Below are 19,734 nucleotides of genomic sequence, written 5' to 3' on the forward strand. Positions count from 1 at the left end.
GGAGAAAAATTAGGGAAAGAATGAAGAGTAGACAGTGCTCACTGATACAAGGGACAGGTTTTTTTTATGGAAGCTATAAACTTCAGGTATCACTTCCAAGTCATATGCAAAGTTCTATTACTAATTATGACATTGTTTCCTTTACCTCTCTAAAACGATGCTGATGCTTCTTCGCTGAATTTCAGTTTACTGTTAACTGTGTCCTTCTGTTTTCAAATCAGTACACTAAATTGTGTCTATTATCTTATTAACAGCAAGATACTTTTCCTCTGTATCTATTAAATAATTAATGTCCTTCTTTACTCAAATATAGCAGTTTTCAAACTTTAGCCTGTACTATAAGCAGAGGGCTTGCTAAAACAGATTGCCATGTCCCACCTACAGCGTTTCTGATTCACTAAATCTGCAGTGGGTGTCCGCAGAATTTGTGCTTGTAATAAAGCCTCAGGTGATACAGTTGTTGCTGGCCCATAGACCATGCTTTTAGATTGAGGAACTGTTGCTTTAGTATCTGAAAGTGCAAATTTTTTAAGAAGTTGTAAAATATTCTCTATTCATCTATGAAAAAAACATGGCACAGAAATTTTTGGAATATTATGATAAGACATAAATAAAATGGTTTTCTTTTTGAAGTAATCAGAATAGAGTTTTCCTGGGAGATTGTTAGCTTCAACTGCTTGAAAAGGAAGTCATTCTAACATAGCTTATGGGTTCTGAGGGAAAATAGTCCTTTGGTCCATTTTTACATTTCTTTTAATCTGTGAGACAAACTTAAAAAGTACAATTGGAGGAAGCCATCTTCTGTAAAGGTGTGTTTGTGTTTTGTTTTGTTTGTAAGAAAATCACCTACATATGTGAAGACATTGATTTTTTTGGAGTTTGAGTGTTAAGTGTTTGAAGTAAATGACCTTGGTTTTATATATGTATTTTTTGTGTGATGGTCTGATATTTTCATAATATTATTTATTTTTATATCAGAAAAGTAGGAAAAGAGTTACCGTAGAATTCATTCACAATCAGTTGATAAAAGTACTTTTAGTTGTGGGGAAATAATTTGTATCACAAAGTTAAGTATTTTGTGTTCTGTGGAGCTTCAAGTTAATACCAAAATACTAGGTGGAAAATTCAAACTTTTAAATTCATACTCTGCTACTTACAACAAGGTAACCATAGACTAGTCGTTAAACCACTCTGTGCCTCAGTTTCCTATACAATGAGAAAAATAAAAGTGCCTGTCTCCCAGGGTGGCTGTGAGGATTCAGTGAGAACTATTCCTGGCATTTTAGTAAGTGCTTTGTAAGGGTTAATTTACAAAGGTTAATTTTTGTTGTTGTTGTTAGTCACTACGTAATTACCAAGTGGACAATTTTGTAGTACTTTTTATATATAACTACCAAATGGACAAAAGCAGACTTATACTAGATTTAAAATATATCCATGACATCTTGTTAATTTTTAAAAAATTTTTTATATAGTAAGCTTCTTATTTTATCTTTCCCATCTCCATATAAATCATACTTTTCTAATATCTGTTTATCCCTCCACCTTTTTTGCTACTACTGGTTGACAAGAGTCTGTCTTTCCATGACCTTATATGTTTCATTATATACGAAATTCAGAAGTCTTTTATTTTTAAATCAAGTTTTTCAGTTACCAGCAAACTTGAGAGGTGTTCTTATTTTATGTATGCCTATAGAAACTACCTGGCTAAAATTGTGTTAGGGTTGTTTTTAAAGAGTTTAAAATGTACATAATTATGTCTTCTCTAATATTTATTTTTGAAAACAAGTTGCTTACCTGATTGTGAATATATTGACCTTTGGTAGATTCACTTTGCTTCATATCTTATAAACACATATGGTATGATTATCTACAGTGAAAGTCCTGGAAGTCCTATGGAAGCAAAAGTCTTTGGAAAAAGAATAAACATAAAAGCAATATATGACCACTCCCAAAAAATTCTACTAACTTCTTTTATACCATTAAATAGTTTTAGTTCTTACAGTGTCTAGAATGTAACACTGGGATGTCAGCTAGGAATCCAGAAATAGAATTTTGGGCCTGTAATAGTATAGTTATTTATCTTTAACTTCTTTGCTTTAGATAACTGTGCCTAAAAAGGGAAAACTATTTGTAGACCAAAGTTACCTATACACAACTTAGGTTTGCAAATATTTTCAAATAGAGTCAGAAGTTATTGACAGAAAACACAGATATTAATGACAATGGTAAAATAATATAAAACTTCTCCCTTAAGGCACTAATAATTTACAGTCAGTAATTACCAATAACTAGTTTGGTCTACAAACACAAAGGATAGTTGTTTGTGCATTGTGTGGATTGTTAAAAAAAATGAAGGGGAAAAATGATAAATTGCATGAATGAAATAAAGCAATATAAAGTTATTGTCACTAAGTATGAACCCTGGGGAAAATGAAAAGTTATTAAAGTTTCTTGACTTTTTTCCTTTGGACTTAAATTAAGATGTAGAGTTCTTCCCAGGTCTGTTAATGGAAAAATGGAATAGCAAGTTTAGTAACGTATATCCTGTTTACATGTTTTGTAGGAATAAGACAATCAGAATTGATTTTCCTAAATTGTGAATTTGTTTCTATTTTTAGATCCTTTAACTTAGAATGTGGTTCATCTGATAGTCACATGCCTGATGACCTGCTGCTTGCCTCGAATCATGAGATACTATCAAACCTTACATATAGTATAGTAATAATCCACAGTCTTCAAGTTTTAAAATTTTGATATTAAAACCTTTATTTTTTAAGACTAGATTATATTTTCTCTGATCTGATAAAGTTTGGATAATTTTTTGGCATTAATTAAATACTAGTAATTATAAAATTCTATAGAACATAAGAACTCATTGCTGTACAAAGTATTATCTCTTCATGTTCCATTACCACTTAAAAATGACATATCCAGAATATTATTACATAAAGAATCTTTTATTCTTAAAAACTAGAAGTATAATTAAGTACATATAAGTGAGATGAAGTAAAAGCTCTTTAGATGTAAATTCTAGGAGAGAATAAAAGATTAAGAAACAGTAAAAAAAAAAAGAAAGGAACATCTGTATAATTACAAAGAAATACTTGGCAAAATATGGTAAATTAGAAACTATTAAACTATTTAATATTTGTAAGGTAAAAATAACTTTCAGCACTTTCAGAGTCTTAGGCTATACCAGAATAAAGGGTTATATATAATAATTATATTGACTATGTATTAAAGAATTAAATAAAAAACCCACCATGCATCATTCACTGATTCATTCATCAAGCTTTTTATTTTTAATCCTTGATATATGTCTAACGCCATGCTCAGTGCTGGAGTTAAAGAACAAATAAAGCACAGTCCCTATCCTCAGGAAACTCAGTATATCACAGGGGTCAGCAAACTACCGCCTCTTGGGCAAATCCTGCCTGTTACCTTTTTCTGGTATGACTTGTGAACTAAGAAGGAATTTTGCATTTTTAAATGGCTGAAAGAAATCAAAAGGAAAATAATATTTTGCGACACATGAGAGCTATTTGAAATTTAAATCTCAGTATCCATAAATGAAGTTTTATTGGAACATAGCCACATTGATTCATTTACATGTTGCCTGTGGCTGCAACAGCAGAGTTCCATACAAAACCATATAGGCTTGCAATTACAAAAATATTTACTATCTGACCCTCTGCGGAGAGTTTGCCAGCCCCTGATCTATTGGATGACGGTAAGTCATCTTTATTCACATTTTTTATTAACTTTTGAAATTTATTTTTACCTTCTGTTCATTAGTATTTTGAAAAGACGTTGAGTTTCATTTCTTAAATTTTTAATTTAGGAGGAGCAAAGGAAAAACACTTTTCTGCCATAATGAAGTATATTACCCCATTATCTCAGTAGATATTATAGCATAACAAAAATAAAAGAGCCCTCATTCTAAGTAATGTATTAAATTTTAAACTTTGCAAATTGATTAAATTATTGGATTTGCTATATATTGTCTCACTCTTAAAAAAATTTCAAACTGTCATTCTTAGTAATACCTCCTAACAAAAGTGTTTTGATAAAATTTGTCACTATGAAATAATCAAACACAAGGAAGAATAACTAAAACTTCAGGAAACTATAAATGTAATGTAAAGGAAATTCATTAAAAGGGTCTTTATGGTTCATCTTGGAAATGAAGAGGCATCTGATAAAAATGACCAATGCTGAAAGGCATAGAATACTCAAAATCTGGTACAAAGGATGAACTTTTAGGAAAAGGTTATGAATTACAGAAGGCATATTCTGTTTATAGTGTATAATAATTACAATTTTTTGGAACAGAGTACTCTCTAAGCCTTTCTACAAATATTTTCCACTTACAGTTTTAGGGATTTTTTAAACAAAGATATCAAATCAAAGAAAAATTATTTTATAAAATTTGTTTTATAATCAGTTTGTTGAAATTTATATATTTTATAACTTTATATATGAGTGTACTATAAGTCAGCTCTCATTTTATGTGGTCATTAACCATTTTTCTTTCTTACATTAAATGCTTCAAAAATAAGAATACAGTATAGATAAGTGGAAGAAGACATAATTGATCTGAGTTACTGATTATGTTAATGATTTTTAGTTTGTGACTCTTGTGAAAATCAGTGAGAATTTACATTTAATAGCTCTACCTAAAAGTGAACATTGAGCATTTTACTTATTTTTTATGTATTAGATTTTATCTATTTCTTGAAAATTTGCACATTTAATATTATTTTTTAAAAATCAGAAAAAAATCTCCTACATTATAACAGAAGTATAACAAAACCCCATGTTCAATAATTCTTGGTTTTGAAAGTTTGATATCATTAAATATCATTTAAATTATATAGTTGTTTTCAAGGACATATCAATGTTCTCTAGAAAAATAGCAAAATATTATATACTGATGTTATAGAACTCTAGGAACATGTATTTTGTAATTCCAGGATTGTTATGACTAAAGTAAAATACCTGTTATATGTGGTAAAGCTAAAAATAACCATATTGAACTAAAATTTTTTAATTGTTCTATATTAATAGGATAACTGAACAATATGAAATTGGTAACAAACACTAGAGAATACTAGAAACTCTTGTACTGGAAATATTTAAAACTAGGTTCAGTAAAATATACCATTCCTCTATGGTCAGATAAGGTTATATTTTATGCCCTTTTAAGGAGTTCTTTCTGTAATTTTTATGAAATAGTCCTGGACATGGGAACTATGTTTTCATGTCTTACCTTTGTCTAAACATGTTGGGGTGCAATATGATATACCTACATCATCAGATATAGATATCACACAACACTGTAGTGTCAGACAGACCTGAATTTTAATCTTAACTCTGCTGCTAAGTAACTATGCCTGTTCAGCCTTCTGTACTCTGATCTAGCTAATGCCTACTTCTCAAGGTGGTTTTTTCCTAGTAATTGAGATTGTAAAAATAGTCAATAATAGTTAATAACACACACATATATAGCACTTACTATATGTCAGGACCTGTTTTAAGCATGTTATTTCATTTAGCCTTCCAAACAACCATATGAGGCAAATACTATTGTTTTATCTGTTTTAAAGTTGGAGAAACTGAGACACAGACCAATTAATTGATTTGCCCAAGGTTATCCAAGCTAGTAAGTGACAATAATGCATGTAAAAGGATCCAGTATAATGCCTGTCACTTTTGTAGATGCTTAGCAAATGCTTTTTTTTCCTTTACCTTTTCTTCCTCATTTAATTAATATTACCTATGACCTCTAATTAGATATGGCAGCCCCAAATATTTCTGCTATTAATCATTGTACTCTGGTATCTATTGTTAGCTACTAACATACCTGGTGGATACGTCTAAAAAATAAACATGTTAGTCAACATTTCCCTACTACTACTTTAAGGTGTGGGCAAAGGAACAAGAGTGAAAATCTCTGTAGTCTGTATTATATGATGAATGTTGATTATTAGTGCAGTTGCATTAAGCACCTCTTGATATCCTGCCTCAGCCTGTTCATTTTGTTGCTCTGTAGTCCAAAATTTTTGAAATGTGGCTTGAAATGGCTCAGATATGTGATATTCAGGGTGGCTTTTTAGTAATAGTCCCTTTTATATCTGGGGTTTGTAATTATTTTGCATTATCCATTGTAAAGCAATATATGTTTCAGAGCATAGGCACACTTATGACCTACCAGTTTGCTAAGAACATTTGTAGTCTTTGTCCAATTTAACACGTACTTATCAAGCACCTTGGACTTTATTGAGTGAATGCTAAAAATACATGTACTCCTATAGTAGTAACCTGACAAATCAGACAGTATGAACCTAGTATCAAATGTTCAGCCTATTCATACCAAAAAGAATTATTTAAAGGGAAACATTAACTTAATACAAGTAGAATTTAAGCTAAAATTGAAGAAGAGAAATAGGATTCAGATTAGGAGAGAAGAGGACATTACTGATGGGAGTAAGAAAGAAGGGGAAATGTATGATCAAGCTTTATAGATAAAATTAAGAAAATCTTCCTGCCTAGAGAAGAGGATTCACTTTACATAGAAGGATGGATAAATTAGACTTATGTTATTTTAATCTCTTTCTTAGAACAGCTAAAGTAGTACCACTAAGGAGATGAAAAACAGCAAATATTATTCAGAGATTCCTTAGGAGCCACAATTTATGTCTACTGTCAACCAGTACACACAGTAAAGTCATACCATCAAGGCTTTCTAAAAATAGACCCTTTTGAGAATTGGCACTTATTCAAATGCACATCAACACATTCTGCAGTAAGACTGTTCATTCTTTTTGAAGATTGTTTCTATGCCCTGGTTCTTTTGTTTTGTTTTGAAGATCTCATGTAATCTGCAAACCTAGTGACTATCCACACCATTGCTTTTGTATGAAATTTAAGCTGCTGTGAGGCACCATGTTCCAATTTTGTTGATTTGTTGTTTGGAAATCTTTTCAGTCAGTACTTCTCTTACAATCAAGAATATCAAGGAATAATGTTTTATTGTAGATTTTGTCAGTGCTATATCTTGAGTTTAGCATTTTATTTAAAATTACTATATTATAATAGAGAAATCACAGTATCTCAGAAGTTTGAGGAGAATTCAAAGGCCATCATGTTCAAAGTCTTAACATGCCCTTTTCATCATTCCTAGCCTTTGCCTGTACATCTCAATCACTCCCTCTTCCATCTGGAAGTTCATTGCTTGTGCAACTCGAATTATTTAGAAGTCCAAGACATTCACCCTCTATTTTTTTATTATGCATTAAAAAGGGAAGCTTCTTAGTATAATTATCCCAGTTGAAAAGTAACAGGTAAAAAACTAGACCATTTAAATAATCAGGGAAGTAGATGACATTGTATTTAAAAATCATGTTGAAAGGCAGTAAAGAGAGAAACGTACATTGCTCCTTGTGGTGGGGATTTTGGATTTTTGAGCACAAGGCAAAAACAGAAATTTCGTATATGAAGAACCCATAAATAAAACTGTCTTCATTTTCCCTTAAGTATATTTCTTAATTGCATGCCTGCTCTGTCCCAGAACATGTACTGAGCTTTTGTGAAGGTCCTAATGGGGAAGAGAGATCCTATCAGTAAGTGTACAATTAAGTAGAAATATACTTATTATGATCAATTCTGTGTCTAATTAGAGCTCTTACAAGAAAAGTAATGTTGCCCATATAACTTGATGAGGCAGCATAACATAGTGGTTAAGAACACAGACTACTTGAGTTTGAATCCTAGATTCACCTCTTACTAGTGTATGACCTAACTCAACTTGCTTTACTCAGTTTTTTAATGTGTAAAATGGAGAGGTAAGAGTACTTACCTCATAGAGTAGTTATATTATGTAAGTTAATGTAAGTAAGACGCTAAAAACAATATTTATTTGAAACATAAATATTTGCTATTATTACCTACAATCCGAATTAGAAAGTTTTCGCTTAAAAAGTGAATAGACAACGGTTGAGTAAATATTGAAAAAAATTTTTCTCTGCGGAAAAAATCAAGCAGGATAGGACCTAAAGTATACAGTAGAGTAATTGTGGAAAAAGAAACAGAGATGGCATACTAAATGTTAATTTTTACCTTGGATTTATCAGAGTAATAAAATCTTGAAATAAAATTCCAGCTCACTCTTACAAGCCTACTCTCATAAAATGAACAGAGGCTGGCATACTAGAATAGTTTTGCAAGGTATATGCTAAAATATTGACAATAAAATATCATTAAATATTTTGCAAATAGAAAATGCTAAAAACATATTTATCTAGAAATGCAGTTTCAGAAATGACGATTGCAGAATGTCCCTTTCTTCATTATTCTTGAAATCAGGAATATGAATTAATCCCTCTGTATTAGATCTCCATCTATAAAATGGGCTTAATACTGCTTTTCACACAAGATGTAATACGACGAAAACAAATGGATTTATATCTGTCAAGTCCTCTGAGCTTCTTAGAATGATATTACTGAATTAGAACAGAATATTTGTAGCTTTATGTTATTGCTGGACATAAAAGGAAACTGATAGGGAGTAAGAAAGTGGAATCAGGTAGCAAAATAAACTGGAATTCTTCTAATAATTTAGTAGAATTATTTCCTCATATTAGAACTCATTAGAACAGGAGCACAGCTGCTATTAAAGAATGGTAGATAAATATCCATTGAAGGGAGTAACCATTTCAGATAATCATAACTGCAGACACACAAGTGAGAACTTACAGATAGAATCCAAGTTCCTTCAAAAGATGCTGAGAAGAAAGAAGCAGTAAAGTGTTTGGAATTGTGGAGTTTGAAAATAAACTGTTGTCACTTTCACTGAGAGAGAAAGACCAAATTTCAAATGCAGAAGCAGTTCATTGTGCTGGAATTACCAATTGATAATAGGGAATATACTCCATGAAGACTGAAGATAGCATTATAGTGATGGATGTCATTGGATAATTTAAGTGTTTTTCCCTCACCTTCTTCACCTCTCTCATAAGTTTGATTGCAGCATATGATATATTATCCTTATATGTAATAATCCTCAGGGTAAAATTTATATGAAGAGAAGATAAGTCAGTTTTGATTAGGAGGTAATTTTGAGTAGAGTTTTACAAATTTTTTTAAAATACTTTGTAAAATGTAAGCATTTGAAACAATGACAAAATAATTTAGTTTTGAATATTATGTAAATGTAATAGAGTTTTATTATAATTTTTCTCATGCTTGCAGTGATTCAAGATTACACTGTATGGGAGACCCTCATTATAATAGAGTACTCTGGTATAATAACCCCATTGATGAGGTTCAAAAGAGACTCACATCATGCCAGTTTCCAACTGTTGTTAAACCTGCTATTTAGAGATTTGGCTAATTATGTGATACTTTGATATGCATTGTATTTGTGGACCCTGTTTACTTCCCTTTCTCATTTACTACCATTTTGGCACTTTAAAGATTTGCCTGTACTATATCCTGTCCCTTAAGATGGGACTGGTCTGTGGCATGGATAGATGAATGAATATCACCATCAATATTAAATAGTAATTGGAGGGATGAGAGGTCTGCTTTTATATAATATTGAAAGCCAATCTTACTGTAAATGCACCTTCCCTCATTCCCTCATAGCTGTGTCTTGTGCTACAGTATTAATAATAATGCTCTAGTTTACCTTTGTTCAAACTTTAGTTACTACTCTTTGCCTTCTAAATATAAAATACCTTAGGATAGGGGTCAGCTAACTTATTCTCTAGACATAGTAAATATTTAGATAGTAAATATTTTAGGCTTTGTGGGGTATATAGTCTTTGTCATAACTACTCAACTCTGCCAGCTCTATAGCACAGGAGTTGCCATAAGATGATATAAATGAATAGGCCTTGCTGTGCTGCAATAAAACTTTATTTATGGACACTAAAATTGGATTGCTCATAATATTCATGTCATGAAATATTTATTCTTCTTTTGATTTTTCCCAATTATTTAAAAATGTGAAGATTACCCTTAGATTTCAGACCATGCGAAAAAACAGGCAGCAGGCAGGATTTGTCCAATTGGCTGTGGTTTTCCAACCTCTGTTTTAGAACATTCCTGCCCCATAGTGTACTAGCATCTGCTCTGTTAATCAAAAGCTCATATTATGTGAGCTTTTCAGAAGAATGCTCTGAGAATTTAAGACAGAGAAAGGAGTTGCCCCACAAGAAATGAACACTTCATAGGCACAAATATGTCCTGAGTGCCTCCTGTGTTTATACCAGGCACTGTTCAAGATCTTAGGGATACAGCAATGAACAAAGAAGCCAAAAGTCTGTACCTTTATGAAACGTACATTTTAGTGGATGTCACGAATATAAGTAAACTAGTAAAATGTATAGTATTAGAGAGAGTGATAAGTACCAGGGGTAAAAGTAAACCAGGGAAGATGGATAGGTAGTTCAGGCAGGAAAAGAGGGTTGTAATTTGAAATAAGGCTATTAAGGAAGGCATCATTAATATGGTGACATTTGAGCAAAGATCTTAAGGAGGAGAGAGAGCAAGCCATGGATCTTGTAAAACCTGTGTGTCACCTTGAGTATAATGGAGAATCTTGAGCAGAGGTATGACATTATCTGACTTATATTTTGACAGGGAAACCATTTAGGAGACTGTTGAAAATAATCCAGGTGGAAAAATGATAGTGACTCAGACCAATGATAGAGGTGGAGATACTGAAAAGTACATTATTGTTTTATATATTAAAGGTAGAGGTTATAAGTGAAATAAGAGAAAGAGGAGTTAAGTATAAGACCCAAGATTTTGACTTGGGCAATTTTAAGAATGGAGTTGCCATTCACCTGGGAAGAGTAGGTTTGAGAAGGAAGATCGAGAGTTTTACTTTGGTCATGGAAATGTCAACTACCTTTGATATATCTAAGTAGAGATGTTAAGTTGTCAGTCAGATATGTGCATCTGGACTTTAGAGGAGAAGTCTGAGCTAGAGATACTATTTTTTAGAGTCATCAACATCTTAATGAATTAAAATTAAAACACCAGCATATTTACTAGTAATATTATTTATTGGTATTACTGCCCCTGCTTCCTTTCTCATCCACTTCCAGATAGATAGGTAGTTTCTAATAACCTGTCCCCTCTGCTCACTCACAAATGGTGGAAGGGATCCCATTGAGCAGGAACCTGACCTACACAGGAAGTACCATTAGTTTGACCATTTTCAAATTTTGCCATGGTGTAAACATGGGAGTGAATTTTCCCAAGTACCTCCTTGCTGGAAACTGTTTGCACTGGAGGTAAGTGTGAAAGGGGAGATTGTGGGGAATGATGGTGTGAGGGCTTCCTAAACCTTTCCCAAACCTCAGAAATGGCTTGATTCTGAGGAAGGGAGAAGGTTCAGGCTGGTTCTTATTTCCCTGAACCAGTTCATACAGCCCTAAGTTTGACCTGCTTTCCTCAAACTGGGAGTCAGAAATCCCTTTTCTCTTCTGTTTTTCTGCTGCAGAAATTCCCAACATTCCCATTTTGTGGGCTCCAGAAAGGGGTAAGCGAAGACGTCAATCCCAGCCAATCATTTCCAGATTAATAATTTTTAGTGTTTTGGTTTCTTTTATCATCATGAAAAGTGCTTGGACCCATTTTTCCCATTTGTTTAATTTCCTTGTGGATTGTTATGTATCTATGTTCTAGGGTCATTCTGTATCCCTGGGCAATAGAGTTCAGATCCATCTGCTGTCTCCATTTGTGTGCCATTTCTCTTGTGGATTCTCATGTGCAGTTTACTGATGGCCATTTCCTTGATGGAAGACACCCCATTCAGGATACTGCTTCACTCTTAATTTCATGTGTTCCTGAATGGTGTATTGTTCCCCTGCTGACAGCTTTTCACTACCCTACCCAACTGCTTCTGACGATCTGTCATCACTTCTTTGCTGTTCTGTCTTCCTGCTTTGACTGCTTTTGATTTTTTTCTCTACTTTTTACCCCACTTCACTTATCTGCTGAATGATTTGCATTCTTCACCCAGTGGTGCTTTGATCATCAGCAAATGGCCTGGTACTGCCATACCCATCTGCTATTTTAGCGTTTTAGACTGCCCAGCATTGTCTCTCTGTTCTCCTACCATTCTCCTGTACCATGGCCTTCAAAGTGCTATGCCATCTGCCTGATCTTGCCCTACCCAACGTATGCCTGTAATATTATAAGTAGGTTAAGATTGTTTAGCACTTCTGCTGCCTATCTCCACTTGCCTTGTGCCTCTAAGTTGGACTGCTGACTGAATTTGCTTGACTACTGTTCTCTACCCGTTTGCTGCACATGGCTGCCCCATTGATTAACTTTGGACATTGCATTCATCTCCTATGTACTCAGTCTTGCAACTTGCTGATTGGTCCATATTGCCTCCTTTATACTTCTCTGCATCTGATAAATCACTGGCGTTGTTCCTCTGTTGTCTTGTAACCCTGATCAGATTTTATTTCCAAGAAAACTGTTGCCTACACATTGTCCAAACATACCTTAGAAATAGGAAAATGCTTCACTATTTAAGCCCAGTCCAATTTACTCCTAAATTGACTTTTAAACTTACTATCACCATCCTTTCTGCTTTTTAATACAACTCCACATTCTTCCCTCTATTTAGGAATAGATTTTTTTCTAAATCATTTATCATATTTGCTTCAGTTGCCTTTTCACATCATATATTATGTACTTTTGTTCCTTGCGTATGGGATCTTTCAGTAATTTTCCACATACTAAATTTATTTCCTAATTTATTTTCCCTGATTTTTCCAGGGCTTCATGAAGACAAATTACTCCTATTAATTTTATCCTTTTTAGTAAGACTAGAAGAATTTTTAGAAACTTTAAAGTATCATCTCTAAAAATAATAAATTTAGTTATCTTACAGTTCTTTGCAGTTAAGATTAAAGTAACTTTTCACTCTGCTCCATTTTTTTCTTTGAGAATATCATTTCTCAGTCACCCCATAATTTATATAGTATCATTTAGAAATCCTTTTGATATATTTATCTTTCCCTGCTTTTAGACTATCTTTTCTTGTGTGTGGGTAAACTTTTAAAATTGACATTATTTACTAAGTACTTGGCATCTAGAAAGAACTTGGAATAAAAATTATCTGCACTATGAAACTTATTGTCTTATTCACTTATATTTAAATGAAACAGAAAATCAAACAAGAAGTGGAGAAGAATGTTGGTGAAATTTTCAAATAATTTCAAGAGTCTAAGGAGATTTGAACTGGGGTGTGTATGCATGCATGCAAGTGTGTATGTGTAGACTTACAGTATTGTATGTATGCATGTATCCACAATGTCATTGTGCTTGAAGTATGAAAAATGCTGAGTATCCATAGTAAATTTTATTTTATTTTTACTAAAAATGAAAGGGAAAAGGAAAAGCCAAAACAAGAGTAATAAATTTAGGGAATACAGAAAAAAGGTATAGATAGGTTTTTCTTCTTCTTTTCCTTTACTAATAGAGATAAAATTGATGTGAAGAGAACAGATACTCTAGGAAAGTCAAGAAAGTTATTTCAGTAGGTTTTTATTTTTTTATTGTGATAAAATACACATGACAAAATTTATTGTTTTAATCTTTTTAAAATGTACGGTTCAGGGGCATTAAGTACATAAACAGTTTTGTGTAGCCATCACCTCTGTTTCTAGAGCTTTTTCACAGTCTCAAAAAGAAACTCTACTCATTAAGCAGTAACTTTCCATTCCTCCCTCCATCAGGCCCTGGTAACCTCTACTTTACATTCTGTCTCTGAATTTGCCTATTCTAGGTACCTCATATAAGGGGAATCATACAATTTTTGTCCTTCTATGTCTGACTTGTTTCGCTTAATATATTTTCATGGTTTATTTGTATTGTAGCATATATAAGAATTTCATTCCTTTTTAAGACTAATATTCCATTTTACGGTATGTAGAAAAATTTGTTTATCCATTCATCTGTTGATGAGTACTTGAATCATTTCCGTCTTTTGGCTCTTATATTAATAGCTGCTATGGACATTAGTGCGCATGGCTGTTTTTCTTTCCATTCTTTTGGGTCTTTACCTAGAAGAGGACTCAGTAGCTTTTAATACTTTTATCTAAAAGGAAATTAAATTAGTAACAAAGACATCAGGAAAACCACATAATTAACATGAAAGTGGGTATGTCCAAAATACTGTATTAGAAAAAATTATAAATTTTTAGAAAGACTATAAAAGGCCAACTAAGGTTTTGGAAAACCTATATTCTAAGAATAAAAGGGAGAATAAATTTTAAATAACACAGATGTTAGATGTTTGAAGGGCAGAAAAATGATTCTGGAGAAGGTTGAATTTAAAAAATATGCCAACTTTAGAAAGAATGATGACATGTCTTTGAAATGGAATAATGCAGACTTTGAAAGAAAAGAAGAGGAAGGCGTCTGAAAGGCAAGGTTTAAATGAAGTTAATGAAACTGAGATGCGGCAACCAGGCTGTGTTTAGAGGAATCAGTAATGAGAATAGGAACTCATTTCAGTTCAGTGGTCCTCAATCCTGGATACCCAGCTTTCTACCTAAATTGCACTCTGTACCATAGCGTCCTAGACTTTACAAGAGTTACAGAAGTTGCAAAGAGTTGGTCCTTGTCTTCAAGGAGTTTAAAACTAGAGTGGTTAAATATTCAATAATAATGGGTTAAGGAAATAAGACTTTTAACCCTTTAGGATGTTTTCACTTGTTAACTCAATGATTTTTTTGGTGATTTTACATACTGTGTTCAGCCTTTCTTAGCCAAGGTTCCTCATCTAAACTATCAAACAGAAAATTATTTGAGTGACTGTCTTCTAGTTCTCCCAAGTGTAATACATAAATTAGTACCATTCTGTATGCATAGGAGAGAAGTTAATTCATTACATCCAGTAATGCTCTCAGAAACTACTGAAAAAGCATTGCTCTGAGCCTTATAGTCTATTAGATGTATAGATGTGTAGAGAGAAAGATAAAGCCTTGCTCTCAGGGAGCTTAAATTTCAACAGAGGAAAAAAGACATTTAGCAAAAATATATTTCTAATATCCACAAAGTTTTGTTATTTTCTTTTAATTCTTCAAGGAATATGTTCAAAGTCAGAGTGATTGTATATGGAGGGAATCCATTCATCTCTTGTAAGCATAAGTGTTTCAGGAATAAGAATGTCTTCTATATTAATGGCTTGTCACAGCTGAAGGATTCTGGTAATAGTTTAAATTCCCAAAAGAATATGTTTAATTTTAAAACCTAGAGTGACAGATTAGTGATTTGATTGGTAGCTGTTAATAAACAGCATTACCTAAAACCAAGTTTATTGGTTTTATAGTGAAAGAGTAGAGAATGGCTAGAGATGAATAGATATCTAATGTTCAGGAGATTGTTCTTGAATGTAATTGCAAGCACAATGAGGGATTTCCCCCCGTGAGGTGTAACTATATATTAATACTGAAAATGTTTGTGAATTTAATTTATTCTCACTATCAACTAAAGCTCACTTGAATTCCTAGTGTCAGAAGTTTTCAGTCATATTGACTGGTTTTATTATGGATTTGATTAATCGGTTATTTGAACTAGGAATTTATTTATCCTCCCTATCTTGATGTGTGCCTTCAAATTTGAGAGCAATTAGCTTCATTCTTACTGGTCTATACTTCACACTGATTCCTTTAAAGTAATCTCTTTAAAAAGTGCTGCAGTTAAGACAGGTTTTAGTAACCTGTTATTCCTCCCATCTCCTGATGTTCTACTAAAGTTATTTATTTTTGATAGCATGGCTTTGGAAAGATCAAAGTTCTCATATCAGGAGAAAAGCACTAAAATAGAAATTACATCCAGATTTAACTGTTTTTTTTTAACAAAAATGAATAATTTTAAAGATTTTACTTCATTTATATTCATTCTGAAAAACATTTTTAATGCTAAGGAAAGTTGGATATTTTAAAGTATCGTATCTGAGATAAAGGAAAATATGAATAACATCATTTTATTAAACTTTATTAATACTAAATATACTTTTTGTCTTGTGATATCTAAAATTCTGTTTTGAGGAAAGCTAAACTGAAAATAGAGTTGTATAATATATTTATTTTTCTGTGAAAGTCAACCTGAAAAAGCAAATTTTCTATCATATCTTTATTAGGCTTCAGGCCCTTTTTATATTTAATAAGAAAGTTCTCTAAATTTCCTTGCAATCAAAAGATTCTTTGTAAGTAACTACTCCTAACAAGCAAATTGTCATATACATTTTCTTTTTTTTCCCCCTTTCTCTCCTGAAGAACAGTAGAACATATTCAGAACCTTGCAAAGGAAGAAATAGCTTCCCTACATTAGTATTTTGTGGAGGAAGTTTCACTCCCCTTTGCCTCCTACCATCAAATGTTTCTATCTCACTGGCAAAAACTAACATATTATACCTGTGGCACAAGAGATCCAGTGACGTGAGAAAGATCATTGAGGGAAAGTTAATTGCCTGAGATATAGAAACTATTTAGTACAAAGCTTCTATATGTGTATTTAACAATATTTATTTTCATGAACATCAAAATCAATACCTGAAAAGCCCACTAGTTAGATATTTGAATGTTCATAACATATAAACCACTCCAAACTTTTTGTATTTATCTCTGAATGCTTTTATGGTTTTTTAAAATGCTATTTGGTGGTTGTGAAGAAATAGAGATTATTTTTCATTCATATCAGCAACACAAAAACATCTTAGATGTTCAGGTATCAGTTTTATTTTGATTTGTTCATAAATATATTACAGTAGTAGATGTGTACTTACTTTACAATCAAAGGTAATAATCCTGTTATAGAGATCTTAAGTAAATATTCTGAAAGAAAATTTTTCTTATAAGTTAAATTATTTTCTCATCCCTAGCTGCATGTCTTCTTGTCAAAATTAGTATCAGTCTTGAGAGAGGTGTAGAACACAAAAACTTTTTTAGATGTCCTGCTTCTCATGTTGGTTAGTTACTAAAAATAAAACTTAAGACCATCTGCAGAAAGAAACTATTTTTTTTCCTTTTTTTGATCCTGTTTTATTAACAAGAAAATCTTCAGATTCCCATATGCCACAGCATTTTGCATATTAGGTGTTGAATAAGAGCATAAAATGACCTTTTCTTTAAGACATCGCCTAAAGATGAGATTTTAACTGAAAAATATATGGTCATTTAGGACAAGGAAAGGAAATTTTTTACTAATTAAATACTATTTATTAATAGCTCTTAAAAAACTCATATTTTTTTCTAAATTTCGGTTTCTTACTCTATTTTGATTATGTGGTTTTTGCCAAAAAATAATTTGGGAAATACAGAAAAGCAAAATGAAGTAAATAAAAACCACTAGTAATCTTGATCTATTATGTGAGATTAATTATTAATTTGCAAAATTGGGAACCCATCATATATATAGGTTTATGTCTTGGATTTCTTGGTAACATCATCCTAGTTGATACCTTAGCTACTAAAATTTATTGTTCACTTACTGTCTGCCAGGCATTGTGATAAGCACTTTGTGTAATATCTTATTTAATCCTCACAACAAACCTACACTTTGAAGATAAGAAAACTAGATTTAGAAAAATTAAATCAAGTTAACGCAGATCACAGAGCTAGTAGAAGATAATAGAACTAGAGTTTGAACAAGGTAGTCTGGACTCCAAGGCCCTTGCTCTTAATCATTCTCCTTTCATATAAATTAAACTTTTTTCCATTTTATAAGTGTTCTACAAAAAAAAGGAGCATATCAATCACTACAGAGTATAAATAAGCTATGAGTAATTTAATGTCACTGTCATTAATCATTTAGATCCTTTCTTAGTCATATCATAAACATTCTCTTTATATAAATTGTCATATAGTTTTCTGGTTGCTACTTTAGAAATATTTTCTTAAAATAGAATAAGGGCCAAATTTGTTAAGTCTACCAAATTGCCCTCTAAAATATATGTACAAATTTATATATTCATACTATCAGTTTATGAAAGTACATATTGGTTATCACTTTTAATCTTACTAATTTGTTAGAGGAAAATTATATGCCTTTATTAGCATATTGTAGACGAATAATAAGATTAAACATTTTTTCTTATATTTGTCCAGTTTTGTTTCTTTTATTAACTGCCTGTTTTCTTTGTTCAGTTTTCTTTTGGCTCAGTAGCCTGTTCTTAAAGACTGATTCTAATTGCTTGTCAGGAAGTAATTTTGGCAGAGTCAGATTTATACTTTAACTGTATCATTTTGACACATAAATATAAAACAATTCATTTTCTCTTTTCTCAAACTCTATTAACATAATAGTACTCAATTATTTCATTACTCACCGTCTTACAACAGAGGTCACGCTCAAAACACATCCTTAATCAAAGACATGTAATTTATAAAATGCAAACACATTATATTCTAAGAGCCTAGTTATGCCTTTTGTAAAGTTTTTTTTCATAGCTGATGCACAATACTTTATTTTCTAATTATTCTTATGGAATATAACATATTTTATGGATAGAAAATTATTGAACTTTAGTATCTTAGAATTAATGACCCATTCATAGATACAAACCTTGCAAAATCATTTATAGTTAGGATACATATAGCTACTCTTATCAGTGATTTTTTTTAAATACCAAAATATACAGTCCTAGTTACATAATTATTTTGCTTAGCAAATTCATTTTTCTGCATAGAATTCCAAAGGAAACAATACTCTAGCATGCAATTAATGTGAATTACATTTGCTTATTTAGACATTTAAAGCATTTTATGAACTTTTCCTGTCAGACCTTAACTTCCCCTCCAGTGGCAAAAAAGCCCACTTTTTTAGTCACCCCTAACAAGCAAACCATTTCAAGCCCAGAGTTTTTTGGTAAGTGAGTGGTTTAACACCTGGCTTCCATTTTTCCACAGAAATATGTATTTATGTACATGATTGTCCACCAGGGTCATTTTTGGTCCCCAGGGGACATTTGGCAATCCTTAGTGACATTTCTGTTTGTCCAGCTGGAGGGGTACTACTGACATTGGATGAATAGAGGCCAGGAATGCTGGTAAACAACCATCAATGCACTGGACAGCTCCCACAACAAAGAATTCTCTGGCCCAAAATATTAATAGTGCATAAATTGAGAACCCCTCACTTACACAATATTAGTGACTGCTCACTAACTGCCAGGCACTGTGCTGGGGGGTTGTGACACATAGTTAAAAGGTTATGATCTTAGTACCCAAGGAAGTTCATTGTAGTTGGGAAATGGAAAGAATTGGATAAATAAAATACAACATAAGCATCAATGTCGTACTGTGTATCTAAGATAAAGTTTATCTGAGGAACTTAGGGAAATTTTAAAGAAGTGATACTAGAACTGTCACTTTTGTAACAGTTATAGCCTAATGAATTTTCAAAAAATGAGCATACCCATGTAATCAGGATCCAGATCAAGAAATCAGAATATTATCACTATCCCAGAAGACTCTTCCGTGCCTTCTTTCAGTCATAGCCTGACCCTTCAGAGTAACTACAGCTCTGACCTTTAGCATCATAGATTATTTTGTTTTTTTACTAACCATTATATAATTGAAATCATATAGTATGTAATTTTTTGTGTCTGGGTTATTTTGCTCAACATTATGTTTATAAAATTGATTCATACTGTTGCATGTAGTTGTTTGTTGGTTCTCATTACCATAGAGTAGTCCA

General features: G+C 32.2%; 1 protein-coding gene across 8 annotated transcripts in view; it reads left to right on the forward strand.

The window, feature by feature from the left end:
- Positions 1-19,734, forward strand: part of GPHN (gephyrin) — a 432,492-nt gene that overhangs the window by 148,835 nt on the left and 263,923 nt on the right. The window contains exon 5 of one of the 8 annotated variants that reach the window (XM_072963280.1): positions 11,516-11,554. The exons of the other annotated variants lie outside the window; for them this stretch is intronic. Coding sequence (XP_072819381.1) covers positions 11,516-11,554 — 39 coding nt within the window. The remainder of the gene's footprint in view (positions 1-11,515; positions 11,555-19,734) is intronic. 8 annotated transcript variants of the gene reach the window in all.

Source organism: Vicugna pacos, chromosome 6 (assembly GCF_048564905.1).
Source record: "Vicugna pacos chromosome 6, VicPac4, whole genome shotgun sequence".
Taxonomy (NCBI): domain Eukaryota; kingdom Metazoa; phylum Chordata; class Mammalia; order Artiodactyla; family Camelidae; genus Vicugna; species Vicugna pacos.